General features: G+C 36.9%; 1 protein-coding gene across 3 annotated transcripts in view; it reads right to left on the bottom strand.

Annotated features, from left to right (window-relative positions):
* Positions 1-220: 220 nt before the first annotated feature.
* Positions 221-27,083, bottom strand: part of LOC128695476 (inter-alpha-trypsin inhibitor heavy chain H3) — a 165,615-nt gene continuing 138,752 nt past the window's right edge. For 2 of the 3 annotated variants that reach the window (XM_070095421.1, XM_070095422.1), the window contains exons 8-20: positions 25,792-25,965; positions 24,519-24,701; positions 23,702-23,832; positions 23,214-23,418; positions 21,171-21,347; positions 20,157-20,240; positions 18,432-18,621; positions 15,375-15,488; positions 8,325-8,476; positions 5,553-5,914; positions 5,249-5,421; positions 4,460-4,538; positions 221-2,812 (exon numbers count right to left, since the gene is read on the bottom strand). In XM_070095421.1, the coding sequence (XP_069951522.1) occupies positions 2,623-2,812; positions 4,460-4,538; positions 5,249-5,421; positions 5,553-5,914; positions 8,325-8,476; positions 15,375-15,488; positions 18,432-18,621; positions 20,157-20,240; positions 21,171-21,347; positions 23,214-23,418; positions 23,702-23,832; positions 24,519-24,701; positions 25,792-25,965 (2,214 nt within the window). In that variant the 3' untranslated portion in view covers positions 221-2,622. Of the gene's footprint in view, positions 2,813-4,459; positions 4,539-5,248; positions 5,422-5,552; positions 5,915-8,324; positions 8,477-15,374; positions 15,489-18,431; positions 18,622-20,156; positions 20,241-21,170; positions 21,348-23,213; positions 23,419-23,701; positions 23,833-24,518; positions 24,702-25,791; positions 25,966-27,083 lie in introns of those variants that run through there. The other variant, XR_011393345.1, reaches the window with a different exon arrangement.

Here is a 27,083-nt window from a genome sequence, read left to right as displayed (position 1 = left end):
TGCTTTATTTATATATAAAATAACCAATGGACTTGTAGCAAATAACCATGTACAGTGAAATCTGCTAATGAGTAGCAGATGAAATGCCAAGACCATTAAAGTCAAATAATTCTACACCTGTTGGTATTTGAATGTAGGAAATGATACAAGGAAGGTCCAAACTCTTGATAAATATATCTATATACATATGCAGGTCACCACACGGAAAGAGAAACACAAATTTCCCTGGCTGTTTCCTGTATTTACATCGGGGAAATGTAGTACAAAGATGGGAAATCTGAATAGGAGTGCTGGAAATGTTAGAGAAATGTAAGGGGAATAATAATAAAAAATCCCTGAAGTGCAGTATAATGTTTAAGAGGCATCTGGTGAATCAATAGTCTACAGTGCCTTTGAACAGTAGATCTCTGACTTACAATATTACTTCAGTCTTCAAAACTGTTAAGTTGATTGATTGGTACACAGGAACCTATTTTTTCCCATAGGCACCTATGCTATAATTAAAGATGCATTCTTGAGTAATAATAATCTACATTTTTTTTTTTAAGTACCCCCAGGGGAGATAGTGATGCAGTTGAGAGGATATTAATCTAACTAGATTTATTCCCTTAGATCAAATCTAATGCCTCCTCTTTCCCAGGTGCAAAATGACCCCTATGGGTTTAGAGCTTTCTTCTGCTCTAAGAGCATTTAGCACCATACATGTGTATGGGGTGGCAGCAACTGGACTGTCAGAAAGAGGAGAGCATGGAAGTGAGACAGGAGTGGGATGGGTACAGAGTAAGAAAGTGATTAGTATAACTGAGAGGGATGGTGAGCTCCTGCTTAAATGTCTGCTCTATGTGAACATTAAGTATAAATGCTTTCAGTAAAATGGCAAAAATTACTTAAGATTTACTTTACATTAAATTCTAACTATTTCCACATCAGAAAAATGAATGTCAGTTACCAAAGTACTATGGTATTAAAATGCAACATTATAAGTCAGGGACCTACTGGATTACTGAAAAAAGAACAAGAGAAGGCATAACCTTTTCTTGTATCACAGTAATTTACAGTCACAATTACATTAAAATTAGAAAAATTGTATTGCACAAATTTATTATCTATGCATACCAATCTTTCGTTCTTTTCACGAGTGTATACAGTATATGTATGTACAGTATAGACTTTCCTGTGTGGAAGGTGCAGCTTGATTATGACAAACACCATGGCTAGAACCTTCAGCTACATTAAGTAGCAAAGATATGCCATACACCTAACAAACTAGGAGGCACAATAAATAGGCTTTGTATATGCAGATACTAAAGTGACAATTTTTTATAATTAAAATTTAAGTTTTATAATTTACCTCCTAACTACTGTACTACATTTTTTTAATATACCTGTACAGTATTCCAAAATATATATTTATGTATGTACATATATAGATTTTAATGAAATTACCAATTATTAATAAAGAGTAATGAACACTTGTCAATGCTCAATCAATTAATAACCCAGAAAAACTCAGAAAATTAATTGGTCTGTATATTTTGACCCTTTGCTTGGGTCTTCTTCAGCAGATACAAAAATGAGAGAATAGGAACTCACAGGAAGGTTGTGCCTCTCAACCATGCAGGTGAGAATGAGTGTCATGTCCATGCTCATCTGCACGGTTGAGAGATGCAACCTTCCTATAAACTCAAGTTTTCCTTTCATTTTTGTATCTCCTGAAGAGTACCCCAAGCAGTGGCGTGCAGTTCTGGTGATGCCTGGGGCCAATTCCTTGATTGTATGCCCCAAAGACTCAAGTATAAGGCCTAGTACTGAGAAATATTATGAGAAACAAAGACATTTTGAGTATGTAAACACAGATGAAACATGAAATAAACAGTTTATTAAGTTCTTTTCCCCAAATGATACCTCCTGTCACAAAACACGAACTACTACACTTTTTTACATCGGCTATGAGAAATTTTTTTCAATGCTTATTAAAGCCAGGTTGGTCAGTTGCTCCTGTGACATTGAAGATCTCAAGCAGCCACGTCTGCTTGTTGCTTCTGATGGATGCTCCACGTACATCATGAGCATGCATGTGGGGGGGCTGAGGAGGGGCACCATTTTCTCTGGACAGCAAGGGTACACCATGTTAAAGGAATAAAGGGCTAACAACTGCCTCTGTAATGCGGTGAGCCTCCAAAAATTGATTTATCACCAATGAAATTTCAAAATTGCTATCTTATTTACCCCTCTGACTGGATGTCCCCATTTGAATGATGCCTGGGGCCAACACCCTGTTGACCCCCTCTGCACACCACTGACCCCAAGAGGGGGCCAAAATATACACACCAATTTTGAATTTGTCTCCATGGGAGTTATTATTGAGCATTAATTATATATTAACAAGAGCAATGAAATATATCTCATGGCACACCAGGTACAAGTATTCATAAAACAGTCACAGTTTTACTTTGAGAAAAACTAATGAAATTATTCCATGATTTGTATTTTTAATTTGAGAAAAGTTGTTTAAAATCCTCAACATAAGGCAATGCCATGTGCCAAGTTAAAGCTTCAAAACCATTTGAATTCTCAATTCTTCTTTAATAGAAGATATTAGAGAATATCCAAGCATTTCATTCAGCAATGGAGACAGTTCAACAGGTAGTCCTTAGGTTGACCATCCAGAAGGCCACGGCCTTTACCAGGAATGTGGATACATTCCACGTGTGTTTCTTCCAGTAGAGAGCGACGTTTGTATAATACACCCGATACAAGAGAAAGTCGGTGCTTATTCTTCCTGGTACGCCTATTTACCTCAACTTTCACCCTGAAATGCACAAACTTCTTATCATGATCTTGATTAATGGTTACTGATCCTGTAAAGCAGCAACCAGGGAAGGCTTAACTGCAAGTACATAAAACTTAAAATCAGTTACAGGTAAGAAACAATATTACATTCATAGAAAAGTACTGAAACTTGATCCAAGGAACAGTGCTGTATGACCCTAGTGGGTTTAGCACTTCTGTTTGATAATTGATCCAAGGAAGAGGATAGCTGTAATTCCTTGATCAAAAGCCCTTCACCTGTGTCAAGGCATCTTCCACCCCATGAAGGGAAGGATACAGGTAGGGAGCACAGGCAAGCTTATCCTTCATTCATGGGATTATTTTAGCATATAAATTTATAAATGAAAACTGACTAGCAGTAGTTGCTGAGATTACTGATCTAATAGGCAAAAGTATTCAGCAATTTCTGTACACAGCAGTCACTGTAGCTTCTTCAGGACCCTTCATTAAAGGTGCCTGATGCTGGCGAGGGTCTCTGATTCAAGAAAGTGTACCTATCCTTCCTTGGATTGAACTTGACTGCTTTCTATTTCCCCTTGCTTATAACCTTTCTGGGTTTAGCTGTCCTTCCATGAATCTAATAATATAGCTTCAAGATGTACAAACTGACAAAATAAGGGAAAGGGGGAGAAGAATGTGTAAGGAAGTGCCCAATGCTGTAGTCAATGATACACTTGCAAATTTGCACTTTGACTACAGCAGATATAACTCCCCCAAAGGTAATAGTATCAATGGTGTGGAGTAAAACACCATTTCAAACTTTTAGGATATCATCAGACTAGGATAGCCTTAATACATCAGAAAATTGAGCATTACACAGTTTATTATTACTACTACTGCTACATTCACAGGTGGAACACTAAATCCACAGCTGGTCATACAGTACCAGGGGAATGGGGAGGAAATCAGATATGATCAAAGAAGTCTAATTTTTTGGATCAAGAACCCCTCATTGGCATCAAGGAACATTTTATAGCAATAAATTGGCAAAAAGAAATATACTGCAAGAGCAGACCTTCATTCATACAGTGTTTCACTGATACAAAGCTTTATAATCTTCAATTGAGGTTCCTTGATGTTGGTGAGGGACTCTTGATCCTAGGAATTGGACCTGTGCTCCAATTCCTTGAATCAAGTTAAGTTTGGTGCTGTCCCATAAATGTAATAATAACAAGGCTTTATCAAGAACATAAGTTAGCAAAGGTAATTACCAGTATTTAATGAAGAAAGTTATAAAAGAGCACTGCATATTGAGGTGAGGTAGGTTTGTTACTTAAGAGGAAAATATGAGCTAATAGAGGAAAGCAGGTGGCTGGTAATAACTATTGTGGAGAGAGATAAGACTACTTTGCCATGACTATAACAATAACATGATTCTATAACCAATGGACTTTGTCTGCCGTTTCCGAAACAACTGACCCAGCGAATTGTGTCCTGTATTTCTGAAGTCCATTTAATCGAGGGTTACTTCACAATAAAATACTATATTAACATCAGATTTTTTAAAATGTAAACCATTTTTCACCAAAGCCGGGTCATCTAAAAGATGACCATCACTTATTGCCTAGCTGTCATATCACTTATTAGTTCATAAACTTTTCAGTGGAGCATTAATAAGAATACTTACGTGTTCTCAGTGTTGTTATTTCTGTTGACTGCTAATGTAGTTGGTGAGATCAGCCTAACACTCTTAGTGGTAAACTGACCTAATAGAAGAATTGAAATAAATTTATTGCTTGTGTACCGAATTAGAGTATAATTTTTTTTTACAAATTTTAACTGCTTAAAATATTTTACTGTATATAACATACCTGATATAAAAACCAGAATATTTAATGTTATTGGGCCAGATTAAATTTAATATTTCATATTTATGTAAAGGATACATAATAAATTATTTATACATTTAAAGATATTATGAAAGATAAGTCACTATACCATGGCTGCAACAACTCATAACTAACCCACAACTTGAGGAGGAAGCTTTTGATGTTTTGGTTCGTCCTGACAATTATGAAGTAACAAGTTAACAGAATTATACTACTCATGGTCCTTTAAAAGATGTGCCTCTATGGTGGTAAGGGGTTCTTTATCCAAGGAATTAAATAATTTTTCCCTTCCCTGGATCAGGTTTAATTCAAGAAAAGAAAGATTTCCTTTCTTGCATCCCTCAGGTGCTCTGTAATCCTTAACCTACACTTCTCCATGACTATAATACCACTTTTGGCATGATAATGGTCCAGAACAAACTGAAATGTTTCCAATTTTTTTTTTAAATTTGTGGGCTAGTTGTGAACTTTATTATGTTATACGTAATCCAGCATCTTTAAGAAAGCCAACAGTGCTGCATGACATTGGTGGCTTAGCACTTAGTTTTGATAATTAAGAAAGCCAATCAGGCACTTCTATGACTTACCAATAATTCCATGTGTCTGGGCTGATAAGATTTGTTGATCCTTGATGTAGAAGCCAAGAAACTGTTGTCCACTTCTGTTTTTTGAACGAACTACAGCAAAGTGAGCCAATCCATCTCCCATTGTCACATGCAGATTCTGCTTTTTGTTTAAAACAATCATGACATCTCCATATCTTTGAGAAAGAAGAGATATTACTTCATATTGTAGCAATGTAAGATGGAAATAATCATAATTTAAATATTTTTTTTTTATCATTTTCAATCACAGTTAATGTAAGATGATGAATGAGTGAAGGAAACTTACATTCTTCCCACTCCTTCTTCCCAGGTGGAATTTTGCTGGCAGAACTTGCTGTCCTCGTCGTCCAACCTCTTCAGTCGATTACTAAAATCCCTACCATACACATTATTTTGATTGTTGATTTTGTTATATGAGAAATAATTGTCAGGCCTGTTGGTAATTTTGTTGTTAGTTCTGATGTAAGTGTGGTGAACATTGCTGCTTTGAGGAATATGATTAATTCCAAGCCCTCTCTTCTGCCCAGCTAGGCTCATTGGTTGCCTTGTTTTTGAGTGAAGTGTTCGGAGCTTCTTGTCTGGCCCGTGCTTATATCTTCTACCATTCTTTTTATAGAATGGCCACAAAGATTTAGTGATGCTTTTCACCTGCAGAGAAACCAAGCAAGCTTATTGAAGATATTTTATAAATAAATAACTAAATAATATATATGAAGAAACAGAAGGATGGATGGGGAATGGAGCCATGGTCAATAAATTAACAGTCTGTCATTCTACCATCTTGGCCACTAAGCTTCTAACAGAGACTGGATGTGAGAAAAGATCCACTGCAAAAGCTCTTGGGCCATAGAGAAGGCACCAGCTGGATTACAGTTGGTGCCTCTGAAGTATGTACAGGGAGGACCAGCTTTACAGCATTTCACTTTACAGTGTTTCACTGATGCAGCAGTTTTCAATTATACCCATTCATTTATTCTGACTTCTTATAATAAATATATGTATTCACCACTCACTTTAGTAATGCATACAGCAGAAAGGGTTCCTAGCCCCTTGCTCACGGCATTTTAGTCACCTTTTACAACATGCATGGCTTATGTAGGAAGAATTCTGTTCCACTTCCCCGTGGAGATAAGAAATAAAAACAAGAACAAGAACTAGTAAGAAAATAGAAGAAAACCCAGAGGGGTGTGTATATATATGCTTGTACATGAATGTGTAGTGTGACCTAAGTGTAAGTAGAAGTAGCAAGATGTACCTGAAAATCTTGCATGCATACGAGACAGAAAAAAGACACCAGCAATCCTACCATTGTGTAAAACAATTACAGGCTTTCGTTTTACACTCACTTGGCAGGACGGTAGTACCTCCCTGGGTGGTTGCTGTCTAGCAACCTACTACCTAGGAAAATATTTATGATAGTGTAAATATGTTATCAAGCTTTTATATGCATCTGAAAGAGAAGACTATGTTTCACTTTACAGTGATTTTTTGCTTTACAGCAGTAGCCCAGAACCTAACCTGCTGTGTCAGCAAGGCCCTCCTGTACAGAAGTACACTGCTTCCGAGCCTTCTCTATTAGAAGCTCAGTGGCTGAGATGATAAAGTGATAGACTGTGAGTGAAAGAGTGGATTATCTTTGTTTTCTTCTAATGAGAACTATGGGTCTGCAGTGGTTTTCGACTGTGATATATGGTGGATGCAAAACCACAATGTAATATACAGATGTACAGTTGTACAGAACTGTTGAAATCATCAAATGATGCACTAGAGGTACTAGGTATTAAACTGAAGAACAAGAAACTGGCATTTATCCTTGTATGTAAATCACCATCAGCAATGGTAGAGAAATTTATGGAATGGATAAGGAAGTTAAATAGCTGTCTTGAAAGCCTTGGAAATATTATCTTCCTTGGATATTTCAACCTTCCAAATGTTTAATGGTGGATGGTAGACAACAGTACCATCTAAAACAGTACTGTGCATTAGCACAGTACTGTTTTGCTTTGAACCAACAGATAACACAACCTTCTAGAAATGAAAATACATTAGCCTTGATTTTTATGAACAATGAGAACTAATCAGAGGCATGACCATCTCAAATACAATATACTGTACTCTGATCACAACCCCAATGAAGAACGGACAAGAATAAATCCATGCAAAGGAAGGTTAAGAAACAGCCCCATGAAGAGATATTCAGTAATTTTAACTTCAACCATCAGCAAACCTCACTAGGACAAAATATACAAAGAACTACCAGGCATTTCCTGAAAAAGTGTCTTGACTACGCTTAACCCATACCAATACATAGAAATGTTCTGCCGAGAAAGCCTACAAGGAGTCAAATGTTGAAAGAGAACATAGAAGAATGTACAGTAGGGTTAGTGAATTCCTTCAAAATAAACAGATGTCACAGTTAAGAAAATACAATCTGCACAGAAATTGCTGACAGAGCACAAACTAAAACCATCTACACAAAAGGAACAAAAAATTGTTCAGGAAATTGAAAAAAAGTCCTAAATATTTTTTATATGTATGCAAAATCCGACTTTTAAAAAAAATACCTCTAGAATTGGCTCACTACTCACAAGAGGTTTATGCACTTTTTAGTCAATCACTGACTGAAGACTGTTCCACAGATGGAACATCTCAATGAAGTTCCTCTGTCATTCTGTCTTTTTTTATTTCCTACTCTAGCCCCATATGTAAGCAACCCCAGTACCTGCTGGAAGTTTTTGAGTGTTGGGTAAAAAATAACAGTGTACTCTCAAAATTCTTCAAAGGTAAGGTAAAGGTATATACCTAATGTTTAAAAATCCCTCCCTCCTTTCTCTCTACCCCTACATTTTTCTCCCATCACTGATCAAGGCAGTTGTTGGTGTTACTAATGACTTTATAATGTACACCATTTTTATGTCATAACAGATGGCAAGGAAAAAGCCTTGCTGAATTATACATTAAATAACTGTACACATAATTATATTGAACAGTAATTTCTCACAAGTATCAAAATTCTTTTATTTCATATATAACACAATGCAGGTATTAGAGACTGTACCTGACGTGTTCCATCTTCTCCGAGGCAATCTACCTCCATGCGGTCAGGAGTAATTGTTATGTTAACTTTGCCAAGACGGAAGAACAATGAAGTAAAGTAAGTCAATCTTGGCCATTCAGCTGAAGATGTTACTTGACCGTTTACAATGATACCTATGCAGATTAAATTTATAATTTATGAGAATACTCACACAGTTTTTATATACTGTATATACATACATATATGTGAACACACCCACATACACACATACATAATGGCATTCAATTACTATGTTTTCAGAAGTGTGCTGACATCACAGTCAGAGTACCCTCCAACTACATCCTTTTCCCTCCAGAATGGAGGCAATGCCCTTCCTATCTCCAGGAGTTTAGCTCAGCTAACCAATATCCCTGAATCCCTTCATAAAAGTTCCCTTGTTCACAAGCTAGGAGCCTATCCATTAAAACAGCCACTTGTCTCCATTCATTCCTATCTAAACTCAAAAACCTCCTTCATTCCCTCTCTCCAACCCTTTCTAGGATGGCCCCTACCACTTCTGCCTTGCACCCTCTATTTCTACACTCTCTCTCTTGGTCATACTATTCTGATCCATCCTCTCTAAATATCCGAAAAATTTCAACAACCTCTCAGCCCTATAAATTATATCTTTGGTAATCTTACACTGTCTTTTAATTTGTATACTCTGAATTCTCTGTATAATACTCACACCACACATTGCCCTCAAAATTGACATCACTACTGTCTCCAGTTTCAATGTTTAAAGCCCATGCCTCACCTCCTGGAGGTGGGAGGTAGAGCCTGCACTCAGAAGTGTCACAGTTCAGAGGGTCATTTTAACTATAATGTCTACACCCTTTTGGCAAGACACCTACTACATGAATGATGGTGAACATGTGAATGATGGTGAACTATCAACTATTCCAAAACTGTATCCTTCCTTGCTTTCGCCATCTCTCACTTACCCTCATCCACTCATCTATAAACATAGATGTATATTTTTGTGGTCAGACTTTGATGAACCATGAATAAAAACCCAGTGTAAAAAAAAAAAATACCCATAATTGCCAGCAAAATAGGACTTGCTATGCACTCTTGGATCAATATGTCCCTCTTTCTGCCTATCAAGGCTCATGTGCTTATGGTCAGTCTGCAATACTGGAGTTTCACCTCATCCCTGGACTGTTCTAAAAACCTAATTTATTACCACAAGTAAAATAGGTATCCTTATGAAATCTCTCGTGTTTGAAGGCAACGTATGGTGTGAATATTATGCAAAGGGTTCAGAGCTTGGAGAGTAGGAGCAGGAGGTATGGATTTACCAAACACATTTTTCAAAAGGTGGAGAAGGGGTTGTTGAGGTGGTTTCAACATTTAGAGAGGGTGAAGCAAAACTGGATGATTAGGAAGATATATATATCCTGAGGTGGAGGGAGGGAGGGGGGGTAAGGGAGGGTCTGAGCACTAAGGGCTTGGACATACAAAGGGCTTGTGTAAGGATGTTAGATAGAAATGAGTAAAGGCAAGTGATTTTTATTTGACATGCTATCAGTGTGACAAAAAACAAAAAACACTTATGATGGAATTAAGGGAAACCAGTTAGTCTATCATAATTTCCCATAGGTGGGAAATACAGTGCCTGCACTCTGAAGGCGGGGTGGGAATGTTGCAAATCAGAGTTATCAGAGCTGTGATGTGAGGAAGCTTCTGGGAAGACAGTGATTAAATGTATGGCAATGAAATTCTTTTGTGTATGGTGGGGGGGATACCACCTTAACATGTTGGGAGACTGGCAGTGTTAAAAAAATATCCTCATTATACAGATGAGGGAAACTGGTCATTATTATTATTTTTAAGGAGAAATACTGAACTGTATAGGTCCTACAGTGCCTATGAAATGGAAGGTAATGAGCACTGATCTGAGGAAAAGGTTTGTAGCTCCATTAGCTTAGATCAAGAGCCTCATTGCTTTATGTTAGTTAGTTATAAATAATATGATTATGTTTTTTAAACATTCTGACAATGCTTTACATTCTAAATCCATGCTGTGAGACTATTTCATTCAATGGGTATTTATGCTCAAGACAGGATAATCACTGGTAGTAACTCTACCCACCTTTAAGAAAAATGAGTATTTTTTTTTTGTTACTGAAGCTCTGATGCTAAAGTAATTTCATACGACTAATTACTGAATACGTACATGAAATGCACTATTCTTCAACTAACATTCATTCAACTAGAGAGAAACTGAAATTTCCATTTTGCTGAGCTTGAGAGTAAAGTCCTCAATAAAAGTGCTAGTCTATCATAACCCACATTATTGAATTCTGAATTACATTACATTTAACCTACTTCCTCTATGCAAAGCATTCTATTGATGGCTCTGAAATGGATGCCATTTTATCTGAGAATCAGTTGAAACGCAAGTTGATCTATATGTTGCACAGAAGCAAAACTACCTCAAGGAAGCTGAACCAGTTCAAGATAATTACAGAAGCAGATGTAAAAAATAAAAAAAAGTTATTAATTTTGTACACAAAATACAAAGACAAAAGCAGGCAAAGCTTAAATCTTATTATCACCCTTTTTTTTTTTTTAAGAAAATCATCTATTCTCAATGGTGGCCATCTTGAGAGTGAACCATTTTAATTCATACACAGTAATAATGAAAATAGAAAGAGGTATTATGCTATAGTTGGATGAATTCATTGATCATAAAGCTGTCAAAATAATTGAAAAGCATATTACAGTACTAGGTAATCGGTTGGCGCCAACACACTTTCTGCAACTTTTTCTCATTTAAAAAAAAAAATTTGTAGCCAGTCCCTAGTTCTGTTTAGCAAGGAATAAAAAGTCATTCTGTTGATGTCACTAAAAGATCAAGGAGAAGTACAAAATGTACTTCTCCATAACTGGTAGAACTCATTCTCCTGGAGAAATTTTTGTTTCAAATGCATGTTTTAGATCTTTCCCCAAAGTGAAAGATGCACAGGATTACAGTACAGCAGTCATCCCTGGTGAATATTTTTCATCCAATAAAAGGTTAGCTAATTTTAATTGCCCTCATTCCCTAGTCAGTGCCGAAGGTCTAGTAATGTTCATAGGAGCGAGTTAATACCTCCACAAGGAAGGTGATCAAGTCTTTGCCACTGTCTAATAAAGTCTAGTCTCAAGCAAGGCCAAAATCTCAGCTGTTAGAAACCCATGTAAGACAATGGGTGGACAGCCATATCATCTGCTCAATCTTTCTCTAGGAATATCTGCAAGAAGGTGAAAGGTGATCAAAAGCAGTGTAATACTGTTGCTCTTTTTGGTAAACTAAAGTCTTTCTTGACTGGATGTATTAAATTAATGGTACATGTAAGGAATTTAGGAATAATTCCTTACATGTACCATTAATTAAACAATAACACAAAAGGATCAAAGGATGTGACCTTTAGAGAGTCCTACTGTTGGTAGGTACATTACCTGTGTTGGATAAGATGTACATCAGTGTGGATGATGCTCTGTTGCTACATGTATTTCTTCTGGATGTTGTTATACACAAGGTGTATGTGGAACCAGATGGTAAGTCCAGATATATGTATATAAGGATACATCTGTGAGCTTCCTTATGAAGGCAATGTGACTCACGAAATCATCATGACATGACTGCAAACCATACCACAGGTGGAGTTAGAACCCGCGGGTTCTAACCCTGCCCATGGTATGGTTTGAGGGCAGTATGTTCAGTGTTAGTAATGATGTGGATGACAAGTGTAAGGAGTACCAAAGTAATGGTAACTTATCTCTTGAAATTACACCAAAAAATGCAAAACAAGTTAATGTAGGACTTTTCCCCCGTCTGCACAATTTCTCATCAGATAGATCAGGAATGACACTCACTGGACAATATTGGTGCTAGGGGTCAAGAAACACAATGATCTTGGATAGCTACATTTGTCATCTTAAGTTAACTAGTCATGATGGTTCCTCAGACAAAGACTGGACTAATGCCGCTCTCAAAAATATAAGAAATCATGTTATTTGGAGAAGCCAGAAGTCTAGAGTGAACCATCTATAAATCCTAACACAGGTGCAATACATTCCACATGAATACTTCTGCATGTTAATGATTATGCAAGGTTGTCTGGTCTTGAATCCTTGGGGTTTGAAACATACAGGGAATTTCTGTCTAGCAAAGACTGACTGACTAGTGATTGATCAGCTGTAGAATTCTGCTTAAGTCATATAATGATATATCCTCTGCACATGCATCCTGGCCAATGAGATACATTAGTCCCCACTGGTATGTTTATCCCCACGTTATCAATACAGGTGATTCAATTCTTGTCTCTGTATTAATACAAATGGTTCAGATCTTTGTTTATGTAAATTGATAATTTGCATTTTCCACCTTAATATTTACAGGTAAGAAAAGATAAGATTTTCTTCGGATTTTTAACCCCGGAGGGTTAGCCACCCAGGATAACCCAAGAAAGTCGGTGCGTCATTGAAGACTGTAACTTATTTCCACTGGGGTCCTCAATCTTGTCTCCCAGGATGCAACCCACACCAGTCGACTAACACCCAGGTATCTATTTGCTGCTAGGTGAACAGGACAATAGGTGTAAGGAAACACGTCAAAATTTTTCCACCCTCTGGGAATCGAACCTAGGCCCTCCGTGTGTGAAGCGAGAGCTTTAGCCACCAGGCCACTGGTGCCTCAACTGTATTAATGGTTCTGGTAGTAGATTCCTAGGTGATTAATCAAATCCCGACCACAGAACACTACATTTCAAAGTATGAAAAATTACTTTCTGTGTAGGGTTTGATGAACCAATGAAACTGCTGCCTCCCCAAGTTGTCTGTTCATTTTCATGTCTGTAATGAGTGGGTGTTTTTGGGACAGCTCAATGATGAGGTGAAGTTTAATATAAGAGATGATCCATAACCATGTGAGCCCATGAAGATGGAAAGAGAGGCACACTGAGCCAAAAAAATATCAAGTATGGTAAGGCCTACATTATTGGCAATTATAGTCATTTATCATTTGGATTCTACTGGCATATTTGCAACAGTAGTGAGGAAGGGACATCTGCAGAAAAAGTTTTTAAAAGAACAACATTAATGTTTCAAGATCTTTATCACTATATTTCTTAGTGGTTCATCAAACCCCACACAGGTAATAGGTAATCAGAAACAGTTTTCCGTATTTCAAAACATGGCACAGTAATGTACTTTTCAATTCATTGATCAGCATTCAGCCCCATGTTCTGGAAAATATAAGCCCATCACCTTAGCCACTGGACCATAAGGTGAAGGGCTAGTAATTCCAGAGCATAAATTTGAATCCTGATCAGTCCACTGACTTCTTACATTTTTTGTTACAATTTTTCAACCCACAGTTATGTACTGTACACACACTACACTACTTCATAGATTTACACTAGATTCAATGATAAAATTACTTTTTAACACACATACAGTATAAGATTTCAGATTTATACATTACTGATATATTTTGATTCTCAAATATACCAATTACTGGTAACAATTTAATTTAATGTGGCAGATGTTGCAAATATATGGAATAGGTGGTAAGTTACTAAATGCTGTTAAGAGTTTTTATGAGGATAGTGAGGCTCAGGTTAGGGTGTGTAGAAGAGAGGGAGAATACTTCCCGGTAAAAGTAGGTCTTAGACAGGGATGTGTAATGTCACCATGGTTGTTTAATATATTTATAGATGGGGTTGTAAAAGAAGTAAATGCTAGGGTGTTCGGGAGAGGGGTGGGATTAAATTATGGGGAATCAAATTCAAAATGGGAATTGACACAGTCAGTTTTTGCTGATGATATTGTCCTTATGGGAGATTCTAAAGAAAAATTGCAAAGGTTAGTGGATGAGTTTGGGAATGTGTGTAAAGGTAGAAAGTTGAAAGTGAACATAGAAAAGAGTAAGGTGATGAGGGTATCAAATGATTTAGATAAAGAAAAATTGGATATCAAATTGGGGAGGAGGAGTATGGAAGAAGTGAATGTTTTCAGATACTTGGGAGTTGACGTTTCGGCGGATGGATTTATGAAGGATGAGGTTAATTATAGAATTGATGAGGGGAAAAAAGGCGAGTGGTGCGTTGAGGTATATGTGGAGTCAAAAAACGTTATCTATGGAGGCAAAGAAGGGAATGTATGAAAGTATAGTGGTACCAACACTCTTATATGGATGTGAAGCTTGGGTGGTAAATGCAGCAGCGAGGAGACGGTTGGAGGCAGTGGAGATGTCCTGTCTAAGGGCAATGTGTGGTGTAAATATTATGCAGAAAATTCGGAGTGTGGAAATTAGGAGAAGGTGTGGAGTTAATAAAAGCATTAGTCAGAGGGCAGAAGAGGGGTTGTTGAGGTGGTTTGGTCATTTAGAGAGAATGGATCAAAGTAGAATGACATGGAAAGCATATAAATCTATATGGGAAGGAAGGAGGGGTAGGGGTCTTCCTCGAAAGGGTTGGAGACAGGGGGTAAAGGAGGTTTTGTGGGCGAGGGGCTTGGACTTCCAGCAAGCGTGCGCGAGCATGTTAGATAGGAGTGAATGGAGACGAATGATACTTGGGACCTGACGATCTGTTGGAGTGTGAGCAGGGTAATATTTAGTGAAGGGATTCAGGGAAACCGGTTATTTTCATATAGTCGGACTTGAGTCCTGGAAATGGGAAGTACAATGCCTGCACTTTAAAGGAGGGGTTTGAAATATTGGCAGTTTGGAGGGATATGTTGTGTTACTTTATACGTATATGCTTCTAAACTGTTGTATTCTGAGCACCTCTGCAAAAACAGTGATAATGTGTGAGTGTGGTGAAAGTGTTGAATGATGAAAGTATTTTCTTTTTGGGGATTTTCTTTCTTTTTTGGGTCACCCTGCCTCGGTGGGAGACGGCCGACTTGTTGAAAAAAAAAAAAAAAAAAAAATTTTTTATTATCAATCAAAGGAAAGGTTAGAAATACTGATATATTAACATTTTGCTGGAAACTGAGTTATAAGCTTGAAACTGAGACCATGATTTCATGCTTACATACCTGAGACTGGGTCTCTGATCAGGTTCATGATGGCTCCGTTGTGGCCATGGTAGTCAAAGCAGAGTGGTAATTCTAGTCCTTGAGCGTACACTATGAAGTGAGGGTCCAGGTCAACTGAGAAAGATTCCTCAATGTTAAATGGTTTTGAAAAAGGCATTTCTAATGCCTAATGGACTACTTTAGGTACTGTGTATGAGAATATGGGAAGAAACTTTTATCTAGAATGTAAATTGATTAAAAAAAAATCACAGATTGAAAATGAAGACTAGAAGAAGTTTAGCTCCATCTAAGGCCAATTAGAAGATCAAATTTCAGGAAGTTGCATTTTTATAATACTATACATTATGCCCAGAAGACAATCTACTGTGAAAATGCTACTTTTAATATATACTATAGTGGTGCATCTCATACTGTTAATTCTTTGTCAATAAATGTTATTTATTCACTTATTTTTTAATATAAGAGTAAAGCTGCAAAAAAGTGGCTGTTGCAGAGCACATATCTACAGCATTTGGGACATGTCTAAAGATAGTACTGTACTACTTTTAGAGCACTGAAAGGCTCATGGTTACATCTGTGGCATTGGGGAGGCCCAGCTGGAATTATATCACACAAATTCTTCATTTAATGCCTACCTCTTGTAGACCCTGTCATGTAAAAGTGCTTATTTGTGCCAAACACAGCTTTGTTTAGTAACCAATTGTTACTCTAATGTTACTGGTATTGTGCACAAGCACCTGGTGCACACCTGAGCAGCTACAGTTATCAGTCAGAGGTGCAAGTAGGTAGGTAGAAAATCAGTGCCAGTAATGTAGCAAGGAGTCATTCAGCATTCAAAATCTATGTTTCTGCTACAGGGACCTGCAAAGCACTGCCAAAATCATTACACCCATGTCCCAAAACAGAGGAAGTGCCTTTCAACCATAGGTGGAAATTAATAAGGAAGCACCAGGAGACAGGATCAAAAGAAATACAAAGGATGGGTCCGATTCAGTTGACACGTTGAATGACTGGGATTTGATCCCCAGCATGGGTGGAAACGTTCAAATTTACTTAAGTGGTACAAAAATAATGTAGTTTACATGTAATGAAACACTGGTAGACACAAAAGAAAGCCACATGTGTGCAATGCATTTCGGGTAAACTAATTGTAATGCTTAAAGACTAATTTAAGAATTACACTAATAAGTAGGATTTTTAGACAGCAATCGCCCAGGGAGGTACTACTGTCCTGCCAAGTGAGTGTAAAACGAAAGCCTGTAATTGTTTTATATGATGGTAGGATTGCTGGTGTCCTTTTTTCTGTCTCAAACATGCAAGATTTCCAGTATGTCTTGCTACTTCTACTTACACTTAGGTCACACTACACATACATGTACAAGCATACATATATACACCCCTCTGGGTTTTCTGCTATTTTCTTTCTAGTTCCTGTTTATTTCCTCTTATTTCCATGGGGAAGTGGAACAGAATTCTTCCTCCGTAAGCTATGCGTGTTGTAAGAGGCGACTAAAATGCCGGGAGCAAGGGGCTAGTAACCCCTTCTCCTGTATAAATTACTAAATTTAAAAAGAGAAACTTTTGTTTTTCTTTTTGGGCCACCCTGCCTTGGTGGGATACGGCCGGTTTGATGAAAAAAAAAAAAAAAAGTAGGATTTTTTTTTATACAGTTCACCCAGCAGTAAGGAGGTACCTGGGTGTTAGTCAACTGTTGTGGGTTGCATCTGGAAGAAAAAAGGGGCAGTATTATGCCTTAGACAGAAGTGGGTTTTGAAATGAGATAAGGAAGGATAACAGCTTAGTTTATAAAACTGATGTGTGTAAAAAAAAAAAAATTGTGCTCAAAACTGTGCAGAACAGGATCTCCATACTTAAGCTTTGGGTAAGGCCAGCACTGGGACAGAGAGAGCAACATGACTAACAGTCTGTGAGACCAGACAACTTTGTCATTGCAAATATACATGGACAACAGAACAAGTAGTAACAGGCAAGCACAAATAAAAACTGCATGCTCTTTGCTATCACCCTCTGAAGGCATGCTGATAGCAGACATTCCAATGTTTATAAACAAATATAAGATTAAGTCATGTACTAAAGATGTTCTCAGAAAATAACTTACAATAATAAAAATTTTTTATTTATTTTTTTTTTAAACCGGCCGTATCCCACCAAGACAGAGTGGCCCAAAAGGAAAAACAAAAGTTTCTCTTTAAATTTAGGAATTTATACAGGAGAAGGGGTAACTGGGCCCTTGCTCCTGGCATTTTAGTTGCCTCTTACAACACGCATGGCTTATGGAGGAAGAATTCTGTTCCACTTCCCCCATGGAGATAAGAGGAAATAAACAAGAACAAGAACTAAAAAGAAAGTAGAAGAAAACCCAGAGGGGTGTGTATATATACGTTTGCACATGTATGTGTAGTGTGACCTAAGTGTAAGTAGAAGTAGCAAGACGTACCTGAAATCTTGCATGAATAATAACAATACTTTAGTTTCAATAAGAGCAACCAAAAACAATTTTTGAAAAGTTCATAGGATGTACATCACTTCCAGCAGATTTAAATTATGATAAAAACTGCTTCAAAAGATAATTAATATATTGTCTCCAGACTAACAAGATTAAAATCCATTAATTAAAATTCATAATTTTTCACAATGCTGGAAGCAAGGGGCTAGTAATCTCTTCTCCTGTATAAATTGCTTAATGTAACACTAAGGACTTTTGTTTTTCTTTTTGAGTCAACTTGCTTTGGTGGGATATGGTTGGTTAAAAAAAAAAAAAATCACAACTGATCTATTAAAGATTTTTTTTTTGTTTTTCAACAAGTTGGCCGTCTCCCACCGAGGCAGGGTGACCCAAAAAAGAAAGAAAATCCCCAAAAAGAAAATGCTTTCATCATCATTCAACACTTTCACCTCACTCACACATAATCACTGTTTTTGCAGAGGTGCTCAGAATACAACAGTTTAGAAGCATATACGTATAAAGATACACAACATATCCCTCCAAACTGCCAATATTAACTCATATTTTCACTGCTCTTCTTTACTACCAACCTTGCTCTTGTGGTCTATTACCACGAATATTGCTTCTACCAGTTCGTCGATAACCCGAAATGGAGGATTCATAGTAGTTATTAGGATGCCGGTTCCTTTCACGGTGGAGCTGGTCTTGAGGGGAAACCACAATGTACTCATCATCGGGATACACAACTACCAGGGATGTTAGTTGGGTTACAAAACCAAACTGAAATATATTGAGAGTCATTAACATGGGTTGTTATGTGTTTAGATATTGTATTCTATTTTCAACACTATCATACATACATCAGATCTGTTGTAATAATGTTGGTAGAATTCTGACAATATATTAGGTAAAAGAACACAAGTGCAACTAACACAGCATTTTAGTTTGGCAAAGTTTCACTCTCCAATAGCTTTGTCAAGCTTGACAAACCTCCTGGTGAGCAAAACGTTGCCACAATAAAATGTCGCATTAGTTGCATGTGTCCTTTCTCTTAACATATCCATTCTTTTTACAATAAAAAAGAAAAAGATAATGATACAGCAATAATAATATACAAAAACTACTGGAAATAATAACAATATAATTACAGTGAACCCTAATAATAATGAAATCAACCTAATATTAATGACCAAGATAGGGACTTGAGAAAAGGTTTCTCCAGCAAAATTTTTTTTTTTTAACTGACTCAAATTTTCCCTTCGAAGCCCATATTATAACCTGAGATGGAGACTGAGACAACAATGTTCCATATCTAAGTTCTATTACAGTATTAAAAAAAAAAAAAAATGTTTCTAAACTGTTGTTCTGGGCACCTCTGCAAAAACAGTGATTATGTATGAGTGAGGTGAAAGTGTTGAATGATGATGAAAGTATTTTCTTTTTGGGGATTTTCTTTCTTTTTGGGTCACCCTGCCTCGGTGGGAGACGGCCAACTTGTTAAAAAAAAATTTTTTCAACAAATCGGCTGTGTCCCACCGAGGCAAGGTGGCCAAAAAAGAGAAACAAAAGTTTCTCTTTTTCAATTTAGTAATTTATACAGGAGAAGGGGTTACTAGGCCCTTTGCTCCCGGCATTTTAGTCACCTCTTACAACACACATGGCTTACGGAGGAAGAATTCTGTTCCACTTCCCCATGGAGGTAAGAGGAAATAAACAAGAACAAGAACTAGAAAGAAAATTGCAGAAAACCCAGAGGGGTGTGTATATATATGCTTGTACATGTATGTGTAGTGTGACCTAAGGGTAAGTAGTAGTAGTAGTAGCAAGACGTACCTAAAATCTTGCATGTTTATGAGACAGAAAAAAGGACACCAGTAATCCTACCATCATGTAAAACAATTACAGGCTTTCGTTTTACACTAACTTGGCAGGACGGTAGTACCTCCCTGGGTGGTTGCTGTTTACCAATCTACTACCTAAAAAAATATTATTATTATTATTAATTGTAATAGTAATAATCATAATAATAATAATAATAATAATAATAATAATAATAATGCACCATCAACAAAACAGAAATTATTTTAAGTAAACACAGGACAGATCATATTAGGCAAACAGAAAAAGACAAAAAGGAATCTCAAAAATTTTCAGCTGCCATCACTTTAGTGGTAATGGGAGTTACGCTCCTCTTCCCTGATTCAAACCTGAGTGCCTCCCATTTTCCAGGCACTGTATGACCCTTTTCAGTATAGTGCTTCCCCATTGAATGCGAAGCACAGGAGAGCTAACATAATACACCTGTGCAAACATACCCTGAGAGCAATACGGAAGGCTTGAGCATGGAGTTCCTGGGTATGATTCACATTCTCGGAAGCATCAGCAATGGCAAGTAGATCCTGTAATGGGAAATATTTATTTAAGTCAACTTGTTCATTGAAACGATACTTTATGGACTTTAGAGCCACTGGATGTAATAAGACACAATATGCAGTTTATGGCCTTTTATTTAGAAGACATTTCTGAGTGCCTCTGCAAAGACAGTGATTATGTATGAGTGATGGTGAAATTGTTGAATGATGAAAGTTTTTTTCTTTCTCTTTTTTTTTTTTTTTTTTTTTTGGGTCACGCTGCCTTGGTGGGAAACAGCCAACGTGTTAAAAAAAAAAAAATCGTCCACCAGAGATTTTTGTTCACCAGGGATTTTTGTCCTCCAGCGACAATACATCTTGAAAAATGCCACAAACCACATTGTGTCTTATTAACATACTTGTTGGTGTATTCTACCAATGCTATATATTGAAAACCACTGAATTTACAGGCATAATGCTGTTGGGTATAGATGTAGTTACAGTATGCAGAACAAGCTTTAAGTTGGACTATACATGTATATCACTTGGGGAAGAACTTTACAAAATCATAAATTTGACTTAAGGCTCAGAATATATAGCATTTTTATACCCTTTAAAATTACCTAATACAGTGGACCCCTGGTTAACAATATTTTTTCATTCCAGAAGTATGTTCAAGTGCCAGTATTGACCGAATTTGTTCCCATAAGGAATATTGTGAAGTAGATTAGTCCATTTCAGACCCCCAAACATACACGTACAAACGCACTTACATAAATACACTTACATAATTGGTCGCATTGGGAGGTGATCATTAAGTGGGGGTCCACTGTAATGAACAGATTATATAAGATTGTTTGTGAATAAGAGAGGAAAATGACAGAATGAGAAATGGAGAATAAAAGAAATACATACTGTATTTCTGAGCTGTTAATCTTATCAAACTATTGAACAAAGTACCTCTACTCATACTGTCACCTTCACAATGAGGTATGCCCATAGTCTCGCTGTAAAGTTGTTTGTTAACGAAGTATGGAATGGATGACGTGCATCAACTCTGGTTACTGGGAATTGGTAGGGACCATCTTTTCCCATGCCATTCACTATTGGGTGAACTTCTAATGCCCCTGGGATTAGCAGACCAGCCAATACAAACTGAAAACGAAAGATGAAAAGCTTTTAGTGATTATATCACTACAACATTTTTAAGATTATCCAGAACAGTGCCCTATATACAGTAGCAAAGGAAATGCTTACATTTATTTTTTGAAAGATTTTATTGTTTCCTTGGTGCATCACTGTCCAATTATTAAGATTCTCAGAAAAAAAAATAACTAGAGGGTGACACTTCCCAATTTCAAGAGGAAGCTTCATTTTATAACACAAACATTTAAATGTTAAGCCACTGTAAAATATGTGTTCACTGTGTGGTTCTTGGAGGGACAGCTATATAGTGGTGCTAACTTTAATTCTGACTTAAAAATTAATACAATGAAGCAAAAATTTGGAGGATTATTTGGACTGTGATGTATGCCAGAAGACTTCTGGCACGACAGCTATTGAATGACTGTTAGTGAATGTGTTTCCTGCTTTTCTGGGGGGTCACCCTACCCAGGTGGGAGACAGTCAGTCTGGTTAGGAAAGGGATCGACGAGGTGAGGAAGCCTGGAGAGCAAATGAACTTAGCAGTCAAAAATGAAAGAGGGAAGATGTTTGGTGGAGAGATGAGTTGTTAAATGTTACTGATGACTGAGAGAAGGTGATTTCATGCTTGGGGCAGGGGAGGATAATATTGTATAGGAGTGAGGAGGAACCTGAAGTAGAAGTGGAAGTGGGGAAAGTGTGTGAAGCAGTGAATAGAACGAAAAGGGGTAAAGTGGTTGGGACAGATGGGATTAAGACAGATTTTAAAAGCAGGTGGGGATATAGTGTTTGAGTGGTTGTTCAATATATGCATGAAAGAAAAAGGGAAGGTACCAAGAGATTATCACATGCATGGTTAATTATATATAGAAAAGGGGACAAGTGAGAATGTAAGAATTATTGGGGACTAAGCCTGCTGAGTATATTAAGTAAAGTTCATTGTAGAATTATTAATGAAAAGGTTAGGGGCAAGAAAAAGAAGGAATGCAGAGTAGCAGGGAGGATTTAAGAAGGGTAGGAGATGTATAAATCCAGTATTTATACCGAGAATACAGGTGAGCAATACGTAGGTAAGAGTTAAGAACTATTTAATGCATTGATGGATTTAGAAAAGGCTTACAATAAGAGTGAATAGGGAAGCCATATGGCAGATATTGCAAATGGAAGGAATAGGAGGTAGGTTACTAATAGCAGCAAAGAGATTTTATGAAGAAAATGAAGGTCGGGTTAGGATATGTAGGAAGAAGGGGGGATTATTTCAAGATGTCACTATGGTTGTTCATCATATTTATATATGGGGATGTATATGAATGGAATGCTAGGGTGTGGGAGTAAAAGATGCTGAATCTGATGTACAGTGAGTGTTACCACACTTGCTCTTCGCTGATGACAGTTCTTTTTAAGGGATTTTGAAGACAAGTTGCCAAGGGTGGTGGACAGATTTGGGAGGGCATGTACAATAAGGTAATTCAAAGTGAACAAAGAAAACAAAAAGGTGATGAGGGTAAGAAAAAATCAAGGAATGGTAGACCAAATATTAAATTGGAGGGAGGGAGTGAGTATGAAAGAAGTGGCTGTATTGGGAGTAGATATGTCAGCAGATGGGTCTATGAAAAATGAGGTACCACAGTATAAATGAGGGAAAAACGATAGGTGTGTTGAGGTATCTATGGAAAGAAAGAAAAGCAAAAAACAAAATACACCAGAGCAGACTGGTATAGTATTTAGTAAAATATTTCAGTAAGATATGTTAAGTGTTAATTACTCAATGATAGAACTGGCATGTACATCCTAGAATGAGAGAAGTATAGGTAAAAAGGAGTGAATGAAATGCAAACATTAAAAACAGCAGCTCACAAATAAATAAGCACTGCTAACCTCCTGGCCTGAGTAGTAGTTTGAGATTCCTGGCCTCACTACAGTTGTTAGATCAACACTTGTTCCTGAGTACGTAATATCCACACCTTTTAGTAATGGTTTGGATATCTCCTTATAGAAGGCCTTGATCTGACTTGCCAAAGTAGAGCCATGGTGCGTATAGCGGGCAAACCCAGAACTGTCTCGACTGATTCGCTCAAGCAATCTAAAAACAAGCATATTGAATCCTATATACTACTAGCATTCTGTAATCTTCAGAAATTTAGTTTTGGAGCATTACCATTTTCTTAACTTAAGATAAGCATCAAATTACTTAACATATAAATTGTTAATGGGCTAGGATGGACCAAGAGGCTATTTAAGGCTTCCTCTCTAAATTGTGGGTTAATTACAAATGTCACAATCATAGTACGTACATATTGTCATTTTTTATTCTTCATAGACTAAAATTTCTCCCTAATTCTACACAAAATTAACTGAGAACTTACTTCATGTCGTTATTGCCAAATATGAAGCTGAATATGGGATGCTTATGAGAATTGGCTTCCTTCACGTTTTTACGGATAGTTTCTGGATCAGTCACACCGCTGGTGGCCTGTCCATCTGTGAACACTACTATCTGGCAAGAGGAGTGAGAGCTAATATCAAATTAATTGCAAGAATTTCAGAGCAATGATCACATATCTCCATAGATAAAAGATAATACAATATAGGTTTGTACCAGGTCTTACTGTAACCATCTGCTAAAATCAATTACAAAAAATCTTACATTACAAATATGTATTATCAATATTTATATTTCATACACTATAATATGAATCACTATTTTAAACAAATACAGTAAGGACAATACAGACTCTGCAATCAAGAAGTATGCAAAAGATACGAGTGCGGAAAGGGCCAAAGATGTAGGACATAAATGGTAAAAAAAAAAAAAAAAAAAAAAAAAAAAAAAAAAAAAAAAAAAAAAAAAAAAAAAAAAAAAAAAAAAAAAAAAAAAATGCAAGTTTAGACATGAAGGGCAATACAATCAGCATACAGAAATACACAAAAATGGGGATATACATATGGAACAGATCCCACAGGAATATAATAGAGCCTGAATGGGTATGTTTAATTAAGCCACTTTCTGTGAGGCTTTTCTGTGAAAATTACAGTACCTGCCAAAAGAATAGGCAAAATAAGAATTCAGATACTGAACATATACAATAATATTTTTGTCATACAGTATACAGTATTATAGATGGTTTTACTATTTTAAGTAACATATAAAATTAACTTCACTTGAAGATTATATATCATTACCTGTTTAATAGCCTGTGGATTATTATAACTATTAGCAGTTCTGATTGCCTGCAGTACTGCAGCATTGAGATTTGAATAACCCATGGATACCAGACGTTTCACTTTCCGTACACCCTTCTTGACCTGTTGATGCTCACCACTGAATGACCCAACGTTAACCACATCTGAGGAGAAGGCCAACAGCTGTGAAAGGAAAAGAGTAAAATAATAGAAGAAACGTCTTTCATATTTTGTGCACCATGTTCACACATAGGTTATCAATTGAATATTTATGGCAAGTGACTTTTTTAAAGATGGAGATACAGGTATAGGTAGTAGGTTGGTAGACAGCAACCGCCCAGGGAGGTGCTACCGTCCTGCGAAGCGAGTGTAAAACGAAAGCCTGTAAATGTTTTACATGATGGTAGGATTGCTGGTGTCCTTTTTTCTGTCTCATGAACATGCAAGATTTCAGGTACATCTTGCCTCTTCTACTTACACTTAGGTCACACTACACATACATGTGCAAGCACATATATACACACCCCTCTGGGTTTTCTTCTATTTTCTTTCTAGTTCTTGTTCTTGTTTATTTTCTCTTATCTCCATGGGGAAATGGAACAGAATTCTTCCTCCATAAGCCATGCGTGTTGTAAGAGGCAACTAAAATGCCGGGAGCACGGTGCTAGTAACCCCTTCTCCTGTATATATTACTAAATGTAAAAGGAGAAACTTCGTTTTTCCTTCTGGGCCACCCCACCTCGGTGGGATACGGCCGATGTGTTGAGAGAGATACAGGTAATATTAAATTGCTCTTCAATGTTAGATGTCACTGGCTACAAAAGAAAGTGTTATATAGCACACTGATTGCATCCTCTAATGTATGTTAATTCTTGCATGGGAATTAAAAGTTAACTACGTAGATGATAATTTATAATAACTTATGTTTGCATAAATAACTTATTATGATTGCTACCAGATATAAACATGTAAACAGTTCATTACCAATGTAACTTGTTCAGCTATCAAACTTTTGTGGCCCTGTCCCTGGACCCAGTATGTACCTCTGTAATCCTTTGACTACTTCCCATAGGATAGGTATGGAATGCATAATAAAGATGTTAAATTAACTGTAAACCTATGAGTTATGCAAGTATTAAAATGGAAGCCTGTTTAACAGTTTGCACTTACAAGAGTGATTTTCTGAACAAGACAACTTTGTATACTATGAATATAAATATATAATTCTACAACATCTGAAATAAAGCTTATTTAAATGCTGTATTGTACTTACTTCAAATGTGTCTTCTACGTCCAGTCCTTTTAAAATTGATGCCATGGCAGTCTGCAGAGCGTCTAATCTGCCACTGTGCATTGAGTAAGAAACATCAAGAAGAAACACTGTGTGGGTTTGTATCTTTGGCAGTCCCTCTGGGGAGAAGTAGTGTGTGAAGTAGTTACCAACACGCTGCAAACAAAAAAAAATCGACATAAGAGACAGTAATCTAAAAATAACACTTTAATAAACAAACAATGTAATGTAGTTTCAGCCATTCCCATTTATGTCAGTGTCAGTAAAATAATTCACTCTACACATCCTCCATGAAGAAATGCTGACAAAATGTGTATTGTGTATAAGAGGCTCTAAGTAGTGAATGAGATGTGCTATTAGTTGGTTGGTTCACTGGATTGAAAGTTTTTCCAACAACACAAAGGTCATTAAGGCTAAGCATAATCTGTACACCACCAGTCAATGATACTTTTATCTCTAAAATAAGGATAAATTCTCAGCATATATACACAGAGAGGTATGATAAGGCTATTGGAGCAGGGAGAGAATGGATCTAGTGGCAATTAGCAAAGAGGCAGGGCCAGAAGCTGTGACTCGACCCCTGCAACCACACATAAGCAAGTACCTCTTGGTGTGCATAACCATGTTCTTGGTGTTGCAATTTAATGAGTCATTTGTAATTTTCAATCTATGTCCCTATAGAAAGCAACAGCATACAAGATGGTTGTGTCAAGTATTAGTAACTGCAGATTGGTATTTGTAAAACAAACTGCTTTTAATATATTTTCTTATGGACTTGGTAAGTGCAGATGTTTGTAACTCAAACATTCATATGTTGAGGAACCCTGTATTACATTATGTATATATACAGCAAAGGGTGTAGCATATTATAAAAAAAAAGTGCATTCAAAACTCCTTCATAAAAAATGCTTGGAACTGAGGATCATCCAAGTCCCTTTGGAACCTTAGTATACAGACAGCTCTGCACTCAAACAATTTGGTATCTGAATGTTTTGTTCGGTAAACAAATTGCTTGGTAGTCGACTGTTTGCTCGGCATTGGACCAAACACGATTTGCCAGAACTTCCTGTAAACTATTTCGAGTTTCTTCGCATTTTTTGGTGTTTTTTTATATTATTTGTATAAATAAGTCACCCTGAGGCTTAAGAGGGTTAGGGATAACAGCCAACCAAAAAGAAAACTGGTTGGGAAAAATTTGTTCTGTACTCGAACAGATCGGCACTCAAACAGCCTTCTGGAACCAATTAAGTTCGACTGCTGAGGTTCAACTGTAT

The sequence above is a fragment of the Cherax quadricarinatus genome, chromosome 50 (assembly GCF_038502225.1).
Source record: "Cherax quadricarinatus isolate ZL_2023a chromosome 50, ASM3850222v1, whole genome shotgun sequence".
Taxonomy (NCBI): domain Eukaryota; kingdom Metazoa; phylum Arthropoda; class Malacostraca; order Decapoda; family Parastacidae; genus Cherax; species Cherax quadricarinatus.
The sequence above is the reverse complement of the archived record's forward strand: the minus strand, read 5'-3'. Positions and strand labels throughout refer to the sequence as shown.